This window comes from Balearica regulorum, chromosome 21 (assembly GCF_011004875.1).
Source record: "Balearica regulorum gibbericeps isolate bBalReg1 chromosome 21, bBalReg1.pri, whole genome shotgun sequence".
In the NCBI taxonomy this organism is placed as follows: domain Eukaryota; kingdom Metazoa; phylum Chordata; class Aves; order Gruiformes; family Gruidae; genus Balearica; species Balearica regulorum.
The window spans coordinates 4,029,471-4,046,738 of record NC_046204.1 but is presented as its reverse complement, the minus strand read 5'-3'; the positions used below and the strand labels follow the sequence as shown (position 1 = coordinate 4,046,738).

The 17,268-nt window shown below is 44.6% G+C and overlaps 1 protein-coding gene across 1 annotated transcript in view; it reads right to left on the bottom strand.

Moving 5' to 3' along the window:
- Window positions 1–17,268, bottom strand: part of NOC2L (NOC2 like nucleolar associated transcriptional repressor) — a 52,966-nt gene that overhangs the window by 35,371 nt on the left and 327 nt on the right. Inside the window, exons 2-11 of the mRNA XM_075773101.1 lie at window positions 17,063–17,230; window positions 15,977–16,145; window positions 15,332–15,448; window positions 14,546–14,666; window positions 13,215–13,305; window positions 11,466–11,544; window positions 9,397–9,507; window positions 7,679–7,792; window positions 6,792–6,980; window positions 4,363–4,502 (exon numbers count right to left, since the gene is read on the bottom strand). Of these exons, the coding sequence (XP_075629216.1) occupies window positions 4,363–4,502; window positions 6,792–6,980; window positions 7,679–7,792; window positions 9,397–9,507; window positions 11,466–11,544; window positions 13,215–13,305; window positions 14,546–14,666; window positions 15,332–15,448; window positions 15,977–16,145; window positions 17,063–17,230 (1,299 nt within the window). The remainder of the gene's footprint in view (window positions 1–4,362; window positions 4,503–6,791; window positions 6,981–7,678; window positions 7,793–9,396; window positions 9,508–11,465; window positions 11,545–13,214; window positions 13,306–14,545; window positions 14,667–15,331; window positions 15,449–15,976; window positions 16,146–17,062; window positions 17,231–17,268) is intronic.

Genomic DNA, 17,268 nt, shown 5'->3' with positions numbered 1-17,268 from the left:
TGTACCATCCTAGAAACCTCTCACGCTGAATGACCTGCACTTGAAGACGTGGATGCCTCCAGCATTAACAAGAATTTATTTTTATTTTTTAAAAAACACAGTTCTCAGACAACAGGCTCAAGTCTGATAAATGAACCCATCCCCTCCCCAAAGAGCTTGCTGAGCAATCCAGGAGAGCAAAAAAAATACGCTTGACCAGGCACCATAAATCACCTGCATCTCCCCCCCCCCAAATAGTGAAATAATTATCATTGGATCCATTATAGAAATAAATCTACTTTGCACCCCTGATCTGGCACCACTGGAGATGACGAAAGCCATTCTCAGGAATTAATTGATCGAGGAATAAACCTGTTAAGTGTATAGATTTACTGTAAACCAAGACCATTAATTTTAGAGTGCATGGCGATGCAACAATCTGCTCAACTTCCCGATGGCTGGATGCACAGGGAATACAAAACACAGCTGGGTCCCAGCTCTGCTGAAGAAGATCCAACTGCCTAGTCACTCCAGGGTGCAGCTGGGGAGGGTCAAACCGACTCACATTCATCTCAGCAGAGACTGCTCTCTAACATCTTACCACCACTATCTCTTGGAATGCCTGCTGTACTTCTCCCATGCAGCCAGGACACGGGCTGTGGTGTAGGGAACAGCTTAAAGGCTCCTCAAGGTTTATTTTCACTCACTGCAGCTCCTTCTACTATACTCCTGGGTGACTACAATCTTCCTCTGGCTAGAGAGGACAGAGAAAGCTTCTTTCAACATCAGCCTCCACCCCACCAGGACAAGTCATGAAGTGAAGGGACACCAAGGCTGTGCTTGCTTCTCCGTGGAGGAGGCTGTACCTGCTTTCTCCCCTATATATGCTGAGAGGCTGGAAATCAAAATTTAACAGGCACCAAAAATCTTAATTTAACTATAAGCCAGGGAGGAACTTATTTTTATAACTTAGACTGGGAGCAGGGTAGAAATCCAAGCAGATCTCTTTAGAAAAAACACTTGATGAAATGAGTGAAAAAAGCATGACATAGAACAGGAGCTTCTGCAACAACTCTGCTGCAGAAAATCACGCACGAGAAAAGCGTAAAGCAGAGAAAGGAAGGGGGTATCATCTCTACATCCTACTATCTCTGCAATACCTATAACACTGCCCCATTGGTCAAACTAACCTTTCAGCTGTTTGAGACAACAGCATCACTCATTATTACATGGCAATTCCATGAGCAAACTGAGCAATGAGGCTCTTCCCAGCATCCCAAAAGTCAGAAACCATTAATTCCAGCACTTCTCCATTCAGTAGTCCAGCTTCCCTGGACCACATTTTGAGCACAGGTAGCTTCCAGACACACATGGGGGCCATTTCTGAAATATGTGTTATTAACAATAGTTTCAATGCATTTTATATGCTGGAAAGCAAAAAGAGGGGGCAAGAAAATAAGGGAGCTAATTTTTATTTTAGCAGGCAACCCTCTTCTACTAGTTATCTCATTTAATCACTGTACAAATTCTGCCCTGGTCCCTGCCTAGAGCAAAAAGCTGATGATGGATGGTGGCTTCTCCCCATTCCCCTCATGTAACAGGCCAGGGTGGCACGAGCAGCCAACGGGGTCCCACAGACAGACAGACACCCCGCTCGCTGCCCTTTTGCTGGAGCCAGGCGCCACCTCCCGGTACAAGAGGCACTGGGAAAGAGGAGTCCCCTCCCAGCACTAACACCCTCCAGACGTGCCCAAGAGCTCTCCACTCCAAAAGCAGAAGTGAAAGAAGGTATTTCCGGATGTTACACAGCATCCTGCCCTCCCACCCGGTCACATACACACCTCTCAAAGCTGAGCAGCCCAGAGAAACAAAGAGAGGGCTCCACCTCATTCACTCCACCTCCGCAAGAAAGTCTGCTGGCAGCAGTAAGATACTACAGCAGCCCCCAAGCAGATACATACCCCTACACACGCCTTCCAGAAACGCATGCACGCAAAGCAAAAAAAAAAACCTTGACTTGCAGGCTAGATTATTTTATGCTCTCACCTCAAACAGAAACAACTGGAGTTCTTGTGTAACAGTTGCCACAGGCATGTATCTACACCCCAGGATGTGGCACAGAGACTGACCCTCACCAGTCTCAGTTTGGACAGCACAGGCACCAACACCAAGAAGAGACTGCCCATGCTCAGGAAGGAGCCACTAGGAACAGACTCCTGGTAGAGACTGAAGCCTGTGGAGCCACCTCATTCCCACATCTGCTAACCTATCCACCCCTTTTTTATATCCTAGATATGCTTGATTCAGTAAGGAAGCCAGGGTGGGATCTACTTCTATTTTCCCCACCCTAAAATCCATCTGTCAGGTTCCCAAATCTTTGAAGCCTTGTCAGACAGTAACTGTACTTCATGCCAAGCAGCCCTATCCATCGCAGACACCAACAAATTCTATTTGCTGCTCTTGCTGAGACTCACCCAATTCACCTTTCCTTGGCCCCAGACAGCTGATTTATCTGCCTGGACAGGTAGAAAACTGCCTGGATTAGTCCACAGGACAACTAAAGCTCTACAACAGCAGTGAGAAGCAGCCTGTGCACATGGGAGATGGGAAGAGGGATGTATGCATACTCTAACGATCGTTTAAATCTGCTTATCTTCATCACCACTTGGAAGTTTTTCAAGACCAGGTGGGTGGTGTTTTAAAGCTGAGAATCTGGTTAACAGAGCTAACAGGATTTCAAAGATCACCAGAGATTCAGAAATTCCCTCAATGCTCATTACTAAGAGCCATTTCAAAGCACAAAAATTTCATATATAAACTGATGGGGGAAAAAAAGAGAGAAATTCTCAGCAGATACATACTAAAAACAATAAATGTGTCCTAGTTTTTCAAATTCTAACAAATATGCACAAAAAAATGCATCTTCTAACTGTATTTAGAGAGCTAAAGATGAGGACTTAATTCTGTACTTTGGCACTATTAGGTCCTGAGGCAAGTCAGTACATTTTTCCTTGCCACTTTGTACAACTGTGAGGATAATCTGTCCAGGCTATTCAGGTTGCAGTATCTGTGGAGCAGAGAGCCATCATCTACCCTGCATGCTACCTCAAAATACAGCCTTACTACTGCGCAATGTAAAATTACTGGCTGGTATTAAGAGTTCATCTCCCCTTGGTCTCCAGTTGCACACAGACGCTAACAACGCTGGGATTCCATGATAACCACTGGGAGAAATTCCACCGTGGTTCAACTCCACTAATGGAACTAGTAGAGTTCAGCAAGCTTAAACACAGACCACTGTACCTGGCTAATACTCTGGAAATGAGAAAAAACCCAAATCCCTAAAAACAAACAAAAAATCCCCTATCACCCACAAATGAGGATAGCTTTCATACTGCCAAAGATACCTGAGCAGGCTTTTCTGACTGGTGTGCATATTTTAAGAAAGAATAATTAAAAAAATCTGAACACACTTAGACTCCAAACCCAAGTCTCCATCTCCTCCCTCATTTTTTTCCAAATAGCTCAGCTCTGAGACAGTCAGAAACTGCTATACATGGCATGCTTGCACTTGGACAGTTCTCCACGGAAATATCCAGACAGCTATAATCTCTTGGAAAAAACACTCAGCAACATCGAAATACTACCTAGTGCTGCAACTGCTCTACACATGACAAAGCGTTCCGATGGATGTTAAAAGGCTAAGCTTCCCCACTTGGGCTAGTTCTTCATATGAATGCTTGGGGACGACTCAGTTATTTTAAGCTTCCCCTCAGAAAAAGAGGACACTATCTAGAATCTTCTTGGAGATACAGTTCACCAGCAATAGAGGTATCATGTGCTTTTTAGCACCAAAGTTAACTGCATTGCTTTGGTCTCTGCAGCTCCCCACTAGATGATAGTAAAAAGTGTCTGCATTATTCAGAAGTGTGCCCAGACCACACAAACCCTGCAAATATTCTAGAGCATAAAGGAAGAGGAATTCCACAATATTTTCTGTTCTCACTGCTGGGCAATACTTAGCTACTTTTCAGATTAGCCCAGAAACGGCTGCAGTTTGACACTGGGTCACAGACTGAATGGTCCTCCTTCAATATGGAGGGACTTGACCTGGACACCAAATCAGGCAGAATTTTACTTCTTTATACAGAGAATTTAGTTGTGGTGTAGGTTATCCTTTCCAAGGCTTTCTCACCACCTAAACATACAGCTGTTCACAACACATCTTCAGCTGGAATACTTCAACCAAAAGCAGCTCTCCGACAATTCCTTGCAATGCAAGGTTAAATCCAAATCACGTAACAGTAGTGTCCCTTAGTAACTGCTCTGCCACATCAAGCAAGAGAAAGAAGTATAGCCAAAGGAAGAAAAAATTCTACTTACTTTATACAGCCAATGATGACCTGCGTCAGAGGGTAGATCAATGGCTCCATGACCTCACTGGGATAGATTGTGCTGAGAACCCGACACCAGAAATACAGGCAGTGAATATACTGCCAGTTATAAACAGACTGGAAGTTCTCCTGCAGAAAAGGGACAAACACAGGCACAAACTGGAAAATGTGGTATTTGAGAGGAGTTCACTCTGGTTTCTCTAAAGGACTCATTTTATCCAGCATTCTCTTAGAGGACATTGTGTACTGTTTAGAGAGGAATAAACTAACACTCTAGCTGTTGCTTTGATACTAGTGGCGACCCACCATCCAGCAAGTTCAGATGCTGCATTGGCAACATTATGATTTGGTACTAGTTAGTGCCTTAAAGGAAATAATGACCAACGCAGACTGCTTTTCTTCACAAGTATGGCTCATTTGAGAAGGATGATTTACTGACCCAGCTCACAGCAGATAGTGGGATGTGGCCAAGCATTAGGAAACCATAAACTGTTCCACTTCCCCACAGTCCCTGGGACAGTCCCTGGTCTCCCACAGGTGAGAAGGCTGGAAAGTAATACCCCTCTCTGACACCCTTGGAAATTGCCTTTTGGCCTCTGCAGATCAGAGGAGGGGGGAAAAGGGCATGTAAAGCTACACTACAGATTCAAACTAGCAAGAAAATAACCTGAATTCATCTGGATTTCCCCTCTCTGCACTCAAACACCTTTGGTTAAGTAGCAGCTTGTCCTTCCCACTTGAGGCTTTCCCTCCCTCAGCTGTTTTAAACAAAACCCTCAACACCACCCCACTAACTTTGATATGTAATATCAGTGCTCATTTTAAAGATGTTCCTGTGAACACTCACTGTCAAAGTAAGGACCAAGTGATCAACCCAGCACTCCTCTCTGCTTTTGGAAAAGACACTACACAGGGCAGTTTCAGCTTTCAATTGTAGAGTAAAAATGACAGACAGCAGAGCTGAGAACAAACTTTCAGCTCTATTTCTCAGTCAGTCTTTATGGTTACCAGCAAAACCAATGCAACAGGCCAGCAGTGTGCCTGACATGCAAGGACACACTGAACCAGCATTTCAGTACGGGTAGGTGGTGGGTCAGGTCTCTCACCAATCCAAGAGACATTGTTTTCAAGAATGTTTGGGCAAGCCCCTACTCTCTCCCTGCCTTGTACTTAGGCAGCCCATGGGGCCAGATGAACTAAAAGCCCAGAAGGGTGCAGGGGTCCCTTGGAAAGGACACCCTTTCCAAGAGTTCTGCAGGTCCATGGATTCCCCAAATTAGGAGACTGCACTTAACAAGGTGCCTCAGCTCCAACTCGCATTTCAGACAGACTTTCAAAGCCCAGGTCACCTCCTCTTTTGCATGGATGAAGCAAGATGCACAAGTCCTGAAACAAGGACAGAAGCCCTCAATTGCAGCTGCTGGGCCAAACCTTGCAGTAAGGACTTAAGCCACAGCTGGAAATGGTAGACCTCTCCCAGCTCTCACCAGGTCACTGAGATGTACCAAGAAGGTCTGTTGTCAGCTTCTCTTGCACAGAACAGATAAGCAATCTGCTCTTGTAATCACCTTCCACAACCACCTACTGCTCAATTTGAATTAACTGGCTTATTGCTTGGATTTGTACATTTTGGTCGTGTTGTTGTCTAAATTTAAAGTTCCTACAGCCCTCCCCAGCTGTGAAATCAAGTGGATTTAGTTCTTGTCTGGGCCAGGACTGAGGGTGTAAGAAGCCACTGCAATCCAATTAAGGCATTTGCAGCCCAGACTTCATTTATCTCTGCTCATTTATCCCCATGTCTGAACAGTCAGGAGATTTAAATCGTCACCAATCCTGCAATGCAGCTGAACAATTAATCTATAGGGGTCTGTTTTGCTAAACATGAATAAAGCCAGGATTAGCAATCTGACTCAGATTTCTGAGGTCAGACTGGAGGTGGCTGAAATCAGGGCTGCTCCCAAAAGGTCTGAGCTGCTTTGTTCAATTAAATCTTTTAAAAAGTATGGACTTCACTGGAAAGATGCACGCACCAGGGTGGTTCCTAATCTTCTTTACCCTGAGGTTTTCCGACAGAGGCTGCAAACAGCAGCGTCACAGAGTGGAAAAAGGGTGCCCAAAGCAGAACATGGGAAGTGCATCACAAACTCTTGCAAGGTGCGGAGAGAAAAGTGACTCCCACCCTGCAGTTGTCTTTTCTCTCCTTCCTTGCTGAAATTCTAAGCTAACACAAGGCAACTACAAGGACATCTCCAAAGCTCCCAGCCCCAACAAAAAATTACTCAGCATGTTATGAAATGGGTCAGACAAGTACTGACACTTTACAGAGACCACCAAAAGCCTGAAGCGGCTACTGTAATTTTCCCCTCTCCACACATTCCCCATGGGAGGGTACACTCTTTCCACACTGCAGGTACCTACCTTCTTCTTTATCGTCATTGCACTGCGCAAGTGAATGGCAAGCTGACGGATATAGATGAAGGCATGCTGGTAAGAGGTATGTGTGTCCAGGGCATACATCTCTGTCAGTGTGCGCTGCATGAAGTTGATCATCGGCAGGACATTGGGAGAGGTGAATCTGGAATTCTTCACAAATGCGATGTACATTTGCTGAGCAGGAAAGACGACAAGATACAACCTCATAAACCGGAACAAAAACATTCTTTCACTAACCTCCATCCAGGTATGCCCAAACCAGGGGCAAAGTGTTTCTTTTATAAGATGTCATTTCAAAGGAACATGCAAAAATAGTAATCCAGCCTGCTCCTTCCTCAGGGGAGACACGAAAGAGTCAGAATCTTATTGCACTCACACATTGCTTAGCACAGAGCTCAGAGATGCCCCTGCCATTGCTTCTCTGCAAGAAGAGAGGACCTGTGGGATGGCTTTGAGCCATACATGGTTATGGTTGGTCACAGCTCTCTTTCTGTAACAGTGGTACCTAAGCAAACTACACTCGGGAACCCCAGCTATTAGCGGAAAGATCAGAGCAGCTCAGTAGTGATGAATAGTGTGTCAGCACTTGAGAAAAGCCCTCAGGATTTTGGAAGATGAGTATTTATCCAGTGGACAGAGGAGTACCAGAGGCCTGCCCTGCTAAGACCCTGTGTGCCTTGAGCAGGAAGGGCAGTAGTAGGAAGCAGGTTATCACTGACCTAACATAGAATTTCTTCCCTGTTTAATTTTCTGGAGTAGCCAGCATCATCTCTAGCACCTACTCTACCTAATAGGCTGCTGCTCATGCTCTAAGGTCTTCGCATATAATGTGAGAAAGAAAAGCTGCAGAGTACAGCAAGTACCAGCCTTACCTTGAGCAAGGGACTTAGGTACACCTCTTTCTTGTAGCGGCAGATCTTGTTCAGCACAAGGAAGGCCAGTACTCTCACTGTTTCCTCACCTGTGCTCCACAAATTAATTGCTTGCTGGAACAGAAAATAAAAAGATACAAATAAGCGAAGGGACAAAGAGCCCCCTCCTTGTTATAGACAGGCATAAGCTTCCCTCCTTCACACCAAAAAACCAAGTGAGGAGGAAGATGACACAAAGGTGGCAGGCTGCATTGTTGCAGAATCAGTCACAACAGCACTGGCAGCCATTCTGTCCTCATACTCTAGCTGTGAGAGCACACAAAAGACAAGGTTGATGTTTCCACGATCAACAAAGGAAACTGTCCAAAACTAGCATCTCTGAAAAATATGTGCACTTTTACTCATGTGCCTAAAAACACATCTGAGCTTCTGAACATAGGCACATGGGACAATCCCCTAGGCTTTGCAAAGCTTCCTCACCATCCCCTACACAACAATACCACAACAGATTAGATATTTGGCCAATACATCTTCCAGCTCGAAGAAAAAGTAATTTTTATGTCTTACACTGAACTCTGCAGAATATAACTACACTGCAATTACACTCCAGTTCTCACCACAAACACTGAACTCTAGTTTCTCAAAGAATACTATGAAAGAGGTAGCACTTCTGCTGAGACACGTCCTTAGTCACTCTGGCACAGACATGATGACGAACACCCAGAGTATCATAAAAATACCTTCACCAGCTGGAGAGGGGCAGGTTAGTTTGTGTAGAAGTCTGGGCTAACAGACAGCCCACCAATGACACATAAACTCATTAATCCGAGTTTTACGTATCTCTGCATTGCATAAAGCAATCATATATTGGCCTCTCCCCTCAACTTCTTGAGAAGCAAATGAAAAGATTTTGTTCTTCCCAGGCCTGCCTGCATTTGCCTGTTCAGAATATAGATTCACTTGGACATGGCTGGCCCTGTCAGGAAGCACCTGGTACAGTAGGACCACAGTCATGGCTGAGGTCTCTAAAAACTAGTTACCTTACCTGCACTAATGAACTCTATGGGAAATCAGAAAGATTTCAGCTGCAGGGCTGAAAAAGCCTACTCAAATATCCCTACTATAGCAGTGAGCAGACTGCTACACCTTCAGACATGAGGTGTACCAGCCTCCCATCACTGTATACCCATTATCTCTACCATCAAAGGTTCCCAGCCTCATTTAAAAGTTGTGTTGCAGCTTTTCATTTAAATGCCACCCTGCTGCCTTCTTCCGCTCTTCCACACCTCCTTTGTTGTTCTTAAGTGTTCAGCAGTTGTGACTAAGTTTCTGCAAAAATATTCCACCCCCAGCTCTGGAGAGGGAAATACCATCACAGACGTACACACAGACTCAGCACACAGGCAGCAATTACTCCATCTGCTTTGAGGAAGCAGCTTCCCCAGAACACCTCCGTGTCACTTTGTGTGGCGATTAGCAGTAGCTATGTGCAGAGCCACATGCCCACTCACCTCGGTGTGAGAGAGCTTCATGGCACCTAGAGGGCCTGCAAGAGAAGCAGGAGTCCTTTCCAAGACCAAAAGAAAAAAACAAGGGAAGAGCAGGACAAGAGACTGAACTGTCATGGGATCCAACCCAAATACCACCAGAGTATCATCTGAAGGGGTAAAGAAAGTACCTGAGATCCAAGTGACATACCATATAGTGCATCGCCTTACCTTGAGAAGTGCACGGCACTGCTTTGGAAAGGACAAATAATAAGGCACTGTGGAAATGACGTGCTGAAGGACTGCTGCACCAACTGAGGCTTCTGTTAAACAAGACAGGAGCTATGGAAGGAAAACAAAACAGGATCCCATTTAGTGTGCAGTCCTCGTCACCTCTTCCTTTACCATTAAGCATCTGTATTATGTCGTTTCCAAGTATTTCTACATTATCAAAGGACTGGAAGAGCAGTCTTCCCTAGGAAGCTCAGACAAACCCCCAAAAGCTGTATCAGGAAAGCAGCAGACACATGGCGGGTTAAATAACTCCCCCGAAAGTACATCATCCTGGCAAATGTGAGCTCAGGCTACTGGACTTGGATGGCTACTGGCACCTGAGCTCATCACATAAAACCTCATTTGTGTTTACTGCAAAAGCTAAGTCTACATACAATTTAAGACATCTTACAGACAGCATGACGCCAATGCCTCTGTCATCTCACTACAAATGGTCAAAGCATAATGAAGATAACCTCAGCCTCCACAAGGCTTGGAAACAGACCATCTGAGCTATCTGATGACTTACTGGATTTCACTAGGATTTCTTTAATGGAAAGCTGGAATACTACTGGGTATCAAAAGGTTAACTCTAGCTCAAGGAAAAGGTTAGACAAACTATTTAAGAAACATCATCTTGGTATTTCCAGGTTGTTCAGCTCAGTTCACCTGGACCCAAACCCAGAGACATTTGCAGTTTCTAATCTGAGAGAGGTTCTGCCTGATGCAGTGCCCCCTGTTGCTGGAAGCAGAGGCATTTTCTCTCCTTTTAACTTTCCTCCTCATTCTCCTCCTTGCACTGCAAAGATTCTGGACTGAGCAGGTCTCCTTTACAAAGTCCTTCACACACCAAAAGGAAAGAAGATATTGTTCAGAAACCACTACGCCAGAAAAACACTGTAGTGAAGCTCGGGACTGAGGGCACTCAGTACAGGACAAGGGACTGCTTCAATGGGACTGCATTGCCAGCTTTTCCTTTTCTACTGCAATCTTTAGTTCTGCTGCTGGCGAGAGGCACCACGACTTGAGGGGAAAAAAAAAAAGCTCTACTGATCAAAATGCTCTTTCTGCTAAGTCATTCTGCCAGCTTACAGTGAAGAGACATTGGCGCTTTCTTTTTTCTTCCTTATATCCCCTTCTCTCAGCTTATGAAGAATGAGTATTCCAATGTTGTTGTTTTGTTTTTGTTATTCCAAACTTGGGGATGCATGATGAAGCAATCTCAAAAAGAAAAAAATTAACTGGGGGAGGGAATTTCCTTCAGAAATAATCCATGAATTGTCTCTGAAAGACCCAGACATCAGCAGCTTCAGGTGGATGGGATATCCTAGCGGGATGGAGCATAATCATACTTGGAGATGTCCTATGTGAGGAGCAGAGGTTGTCAACATAACATCTTAGTATTTTACTACAAGAAAAGGCAAGATCATAGTGCCAAAAATTGAATTAAAGATACAGAAGGCAGGAGCACAGTACTGCAAGCTACTTTAAAGCCCACTAAATACTCATTTGGCAGACAAATTAAGACAGAAAGAACTGCCAGAATGTTAACCCAGTCCTTTGTTACGGGTTACCTATTTTGACCCAACCACCCTCCACTCCAGACCCCCAAATTGTTAGTTAGGCCAAATACTTCCAAAACAAGACAGGGAGCTGGATGGACACACCGATCTGATGCCCAAGGCTTTGAGACTCAGTGAGATTGCTTCTGCTCACTGCAGTCTCAGCCAATAAGTCTTATTTATTCTCCACTACAGGAGGAGGTATAGAAACCAATACCTAAGGTTCCTGGTACTGTGATGGCCAGAAATTCACCCTCAAACTGGAGTAACTGCCTTCTCAAAAGGAAAAGCACCTGAGGCTACCCTGTTACCTGCTTTGTGAATTATCTTGATTGTTCAGCTTTCCTTTTAGCAGTGCTGTTTACAGATGCAAAAGCCTATCTGCCTCATTCCAAAATACCCTGAACAAAAGCCCAGCAACGCACAGATTGACCCCAGTAACACAAACATGCTGAAATTTCTTACTTGTATAGTACAGTTGAGGTACACTTTTACATCCAGTCGCAGTTTGCTCCAAAGTGGGCTGGTGGAAGGGAGGATCATTCTGCAAATGAGCAAGAGTTGGGTTTAGCTTTAAAAAAACCCCACCAATTAAGTTAGATTTCAGCAGCACAGTGAGTTCACTTCCTCAATATTGCCAGTGAGTAAAGACAACTGCTTGTAAAGCAAGAATAGAATTTTGTTATGGGTGAAAAGAAGTACTTCTACTCTAAAAACTGCCTGAAGAACAGTATTAGAAAATTCAATTCAAAGATCTTCCCAGCAGAGTACCCAGATCTCTGGAAGCGTGATACAGGCTGCTGTGACAGCCAGAAAGCCTGGTGGAGACCTGAATCCCTCACACTGATATTATCTTCTAGTCCAGCATTCTGCAGCAAACAGAGCAGGCTGGCTTGTAGCAAGAAAGCCTATACTGGGGATCAAACCAGTTGTGAAACATTTGCTCAGTCTCTTCTAAACTTTTGACACTGCACTCGAAGTAGTGCCCCCAGGCCATTCCAAACTTCAGACATGGTCTTTACAAGTCAGGCCTGGGGAGGAAACAGCCTGATATTTATACAAAGAATTGGAATTCACTTCTCAGACTAGGCACTGCTGTCAACAAGGAATCTAGAGTTTAGCTCACCCCTCCCTTCATCTGTAACAGGGAAATTAAAAGTTAACTGCCACAAAAATTACCCTGGAACTGAAAGCACTTCCAAAAGGCATTTAATTGTCACTCTATCCAACAATGCGAGAAACAGAAGAGCTCAGACTAGGAAGAAACAAAACTGTGTCCCATCTGAAGCTCCAGAGAGGACTGACGTAAAAAGCTTCTGTGAATGTCTAGTATGAAACGTGCACTGGGGCTACATAAGGCTGCACCAGCTTGTAAAACATACCGGGAACTTCAGTTTGTTTTATGAAACTGGGCTCCGAGTTTTGAGCTATGGTATTGGTTCATCCAGCAAGAAGAGTTCAGACTGGTACTTACTGAGTTTCCAGCACCTTTTCCAGTTGCTCCTGGGTAAGCCATGCTGATATCTATTGAATTATGGGCCCAGCCTGACTCAAACTCTTTGAGCACCAATCCACACAATAGCCAGCGAATTCCCAGCTCCCAGGTACCAGCTGAGATTTCAAAATTGCCATTCCTCCTCTCTAGTCAAACTAAATTGAATCAGCGAATGCAATACAGAAGTACTGGACCAATGCTGCCATTCTGGAAAAGAGTGAATTGTACCATTCTTTGCCCAGTTGCATGCTTGTTTCCATTCCATCTATGCTTTAACAGCCAACAGCTCAAACTCAGATGATCCAGCCCTCAGACCACCAGACTCTAAGGTGTAATACAACTGCCAAAGCACTGGATTAACTAAAGTCACATACTTGCAATACTCTGCCTACATATAGGCAGAGGGCTTGGTCCCTTTCCCTGAAAACCAACTCACAATGCCTTAACAGCGCCCCTGAGTGCAAGCATGTGCAATTCCAGATCTCTCTCTGTTGAAGCCACGTGTCCTCTGCAAATGGCTGGAGTCTAGTATTACAAAGGGCACACTTCTGGGGAAGAAAGGAAGAACCTGGCTAAGATGACTGTGAATATAATCAGGCAACTTTGCTCATGTTTGGTAAGAGCTGCCATCTTTTTCCAGCTTCACAGCCAAGTTGCAGTTCTGAATAACCTCAGCCAGCTTTCTCTCACCTGCAGTTCTCAAATCTCCTCAGACTTACTTTTGTTTGTTCTTTGGGGTTTTCAGAAGTAGGAGCTTCTGCAGGCAGTGGAAGAGGTCCCGGATGCAGAAGGACACAAGGGCATTGAACACTGGTTAAAAAAAGTCAGTAAAGCATTTGTAAATGATTTTCCATATATTCCTGGTTTCTCAGCTCATCTGAGAAGAGCTCCACAGTAATTCCCACAGCAGAACTATTGCCTTTCCACAAGCTTCCGGAAAACATCAGTTTGTCTTACCCTAGAATTTTTTATCTAAACAGCAAGATTACAACTGACAGCTTTCTGGCACAGCACCATCTCTTTGCTCTCTCAGTAAACAGCACCAAGCACAAAAGCAGCCTGACCCATGACTAGGAGTCTATACTACCATCAACCTCCCCCAAATCATAATGAGAATTAAAGGCACTTTTTAATAAAAAAAGTCACAGAAACGGACATGTGAATTCTATGTAACGTCTTACATTAAAGAATGCGATTTTACCAAAAGGAAAGGAATAAAAAGCCCTATGCTGGGCAAGAAAGGATTAAGGAGAACATGTGGGTTTAAGTAGTCCCACTCCACAGTGTCAGTTCCAGATGGCACACAGTAACAAGCTGATAAAACACAGTGAGAAAGTACCTGCTAATTTAGTGGTAAAAGTAGGCAGGCTACAGGTCACATCCTCTGAGACACTAACAAAGATGGTTCCCACTCAGCCATGCTGTTGCAAGTCTAGAACAAGATTGTCTGCAAAACCTGGAGCTTATGCAAAAGGGGGCTAGGCTGGAGAGAGAAGTTGCATCTCATTTGTTCTACAGGCATGATAATCCTGTAGAGAAGGAGATCTAGATATGCAGTATATTGAGAGGTCCTGGCTAGGGGAATGCAAACTTGAGAGTGCAACTGAATTCTGAACTGTTGTGAGGCTACAGAACACTATTTGGTAAGAAGACTTAAAATAGTCTTGTAGAATTAGTTCTAAGAGGGATCAGCAAGAAGCTGCAGCAGTTGTCCAAAAACACGTGCACTACAAGCGTACAGAGAGTACCTAGCTTCAAGTTCACTCTAAGAAGTCTGGTGAATAAAGCATGGTACTTTCCTTAGCAGTCAGCAAGCCCAGCTGCTCCAGGCACACACATTGAGAGGCACACTTACACACTGGGACACCAGAAGAGATACCACTGCACAGACTCACCACCAGGAAGAGGATAAGCTACTTAAGTGAAATGAAGCCTATGAAAGGGTAAGTTAACTCCTGCCAGTACTTATCCCTACTCCCTTCCAATAGCTAAACCTTCCCTACCAAACAAGTTCCCTTCTCCCACAGAAGCAGTGTGGTGACCAACTCACCTGCAGCATCAGTGACTTGAAACTTGCTGGGATCAGCCCCACCATTATCTCCTTTGGTGGTTGCTACAGATGCTTTAAAGGCTTGAGTGATTTCATGGAAAAGTTTTGGTGTCAGCCTTCTCTGGGGAAAGAAAAAGGATTGCTGAGGAGAAAAAGCAAGCAACATTCTGAAACTCTGAAGCACTTCACTGAGACAGGAGCAATGGAATTCACGGCAAGTTTGACTGCAAAAACAGCTCCATCCTATAACACAATGGAAAAACATCAAGACCACATTAACAAATGCTAGTGGCCTTCCCTTACTTTCAAATGGGCTTCTAGGGCTTTTAATTGGCTGAGGGCTGAGAAGCAATGAATCAGCTGCAAGCAACTACCCAATCTGACCTTTCCCTCCCCCTCTTAGTCAGAAGCCATTTCATCACTACTCAAAACATGACTAAAAAAGTTCTTGGAGCTGCCAAAGACACAATGCTTAGCAAGAGGATGAATAATCAAAAGTTAACTATTCGGACCTCTTCTGAGCCACACAAGTTTCTCTAGCTTCTCCCTCAGATGGAGTGCAAGTACTCTAATCTTGCAGCCCAAGCACAAATTGCAAAGACAACTAACACTGAAGTAACAAGAGCTCCAGAAGCATGACCTGGCCATACATCTTCTCTGTAGATTTTTGTGAAAGATGAACAAAAAAAAAATAATCAAAAGTTGGTCTTTTAGCAGCAGTGACACATGGGGAAAAATTTTCAAAGGAGAATGCTCAAGTGCCTTGTATTCCAACTCCCTGCTCACCTCTGCCGCTTTTTTCCATTCTTCAACCATTTTCAAGCTCACGGAGATCAAAGAAACTTTCTTCCGTTTGACTGTTTCATGTTCTTCATCATCATCATCATCTTCATCACTTGCTTCCTAGAGAAATCAGTACCAACATTGAGAAAAGGCTTACACACTTCTGGCCCCACCTCTTTTGCTGAGTAGCTACTGAAGAGGAAGGCAGGCAGCAGTGAATTTTGTTAATGCTGTAATCAGCACTTTGTGCAAAGCAGTAATGAAGTTATGGGTATTACAAATTAAAAAACCTACTTAAGCCCTGCAGCTTTGCTACATAAATACAATGTGCAATAATGTAAACGATCAAGGAGAAAGCACATCACTTGAGGCAAAGCAAACTCCCATTGGGAAAGGAAACAAAACCAAAACTACAGAGAAAATACACTCTCATGCTCTGCTTTCACAATCTTTAACAAACTCCTCATGCTCAGTTCAAATCCACAGCTGGTTTATAAGCCTGTACACCTGCAGATGATCTTTGGGGAAGCTCCTCCCCAGCCATTTGTGCCACTATAAGCCCAAATATACTTAGGCTTTGCACTGAAACTCAAATACTTAACATGTAATAGAAATAATTGACTTCAGTACTCCAAACTAGGGCTATACCTCCAGTTTATCAGGTGGTATGTGCAACCTCTCCTCCTCCTCAGAGCTGTCTGAAGCATCAAAATCCAGCAATGAACGATCATTTTCCTCCAAAAACTTGTAAAATTCAGGATCTTTGTCCTTCAGCCGGGAAAGCTGATCTTTATGTTCAGATGCCTTTCCCTTCTTCCTGGTAGAGAAGAATTAACACACATTTATTCATTACTCAAACTTCTGCTGATACTGTAAGAAAAGCAAGCATCTTCTGGGCACTAAAGCACACCTGGGGCTAATCTGAATGGTAATGGATTTATCAGGGCTGTGGCCATAGTTCTGTATCTCATTTAACACCTGCTCTAGGGGACTTACAAAAGGTTATTTTCATTCAGCACTAAGAAATCTTGATAGCAAACTATCAGGTTGTATCAGGATACTGACCAGTGGTAATAAAAACATCTTGCAAACAAAAAAAAAAAATCAATTTATCAATTTTGCAGAATTACTCTCTCATGCTTTCCATAAAGAATACCGAAAGCTGTATTGCTACAGAAGTCTGACAACGAGGTCAGTAAAATCTTATCTGGTGCTAAAGAATTGGTTTGCCTTCTAATAACAATTAGCAGTACCTAAGAACTACTTAATCATTTTCTATCTGCAGACACTCCAATGTCTTTCAGAAAGAGCAAATACACACAAACTGAAGAAAACCAAAGCTTTGCCTGACACCAATATACCCTGTAACAGATTAAAAGCACGCACAAGCTTTTCTCCACAGCAGTTACTGAACTGACACAGGTACGACAGAAAACCTGACTGCCCTGCACCTCATAACCACACTACCGACTCGAACGCAGCCCTTTTAGACACCTCTGACCCAGCCTGCCCCAGAACTGGCTCAACCCATGCCAGATGCTACAACGAAGTCCCCCGGTTCCTTACAAAAGCAGACAAAAAAAGCCGAGAAACCCACCCAACCAAGCAACCAGCGAACGCGCGCTTAAATACGCCGAGCTTCGCCCAAAGCGGGCGGGAGGCGAGCGGGGAGCACTAACGGCAGGCTGCCCGGAGAGGCTGCCCGGCCGAGCAGGGCCAGCGGCGCACCCTTACCTGCCAGCCGGTCGGGCCTGCAGCGCCTGCCGCGCCTTCCCGCTCTGCCGCCGCTGCGCCGCAGTCCCCTTGGCGGGCCTGGCGGTTTGTTCCTCCTCCGAGCCACCGTCAGGTTCCGACTCCGAGCCGGCGGCGAGGAACTCGTCCAGGCTCAGCTCCGCCAGGCTCCTGAGGGCGGTGAGGGTGTGTGTGGGGGGTGAAACAGC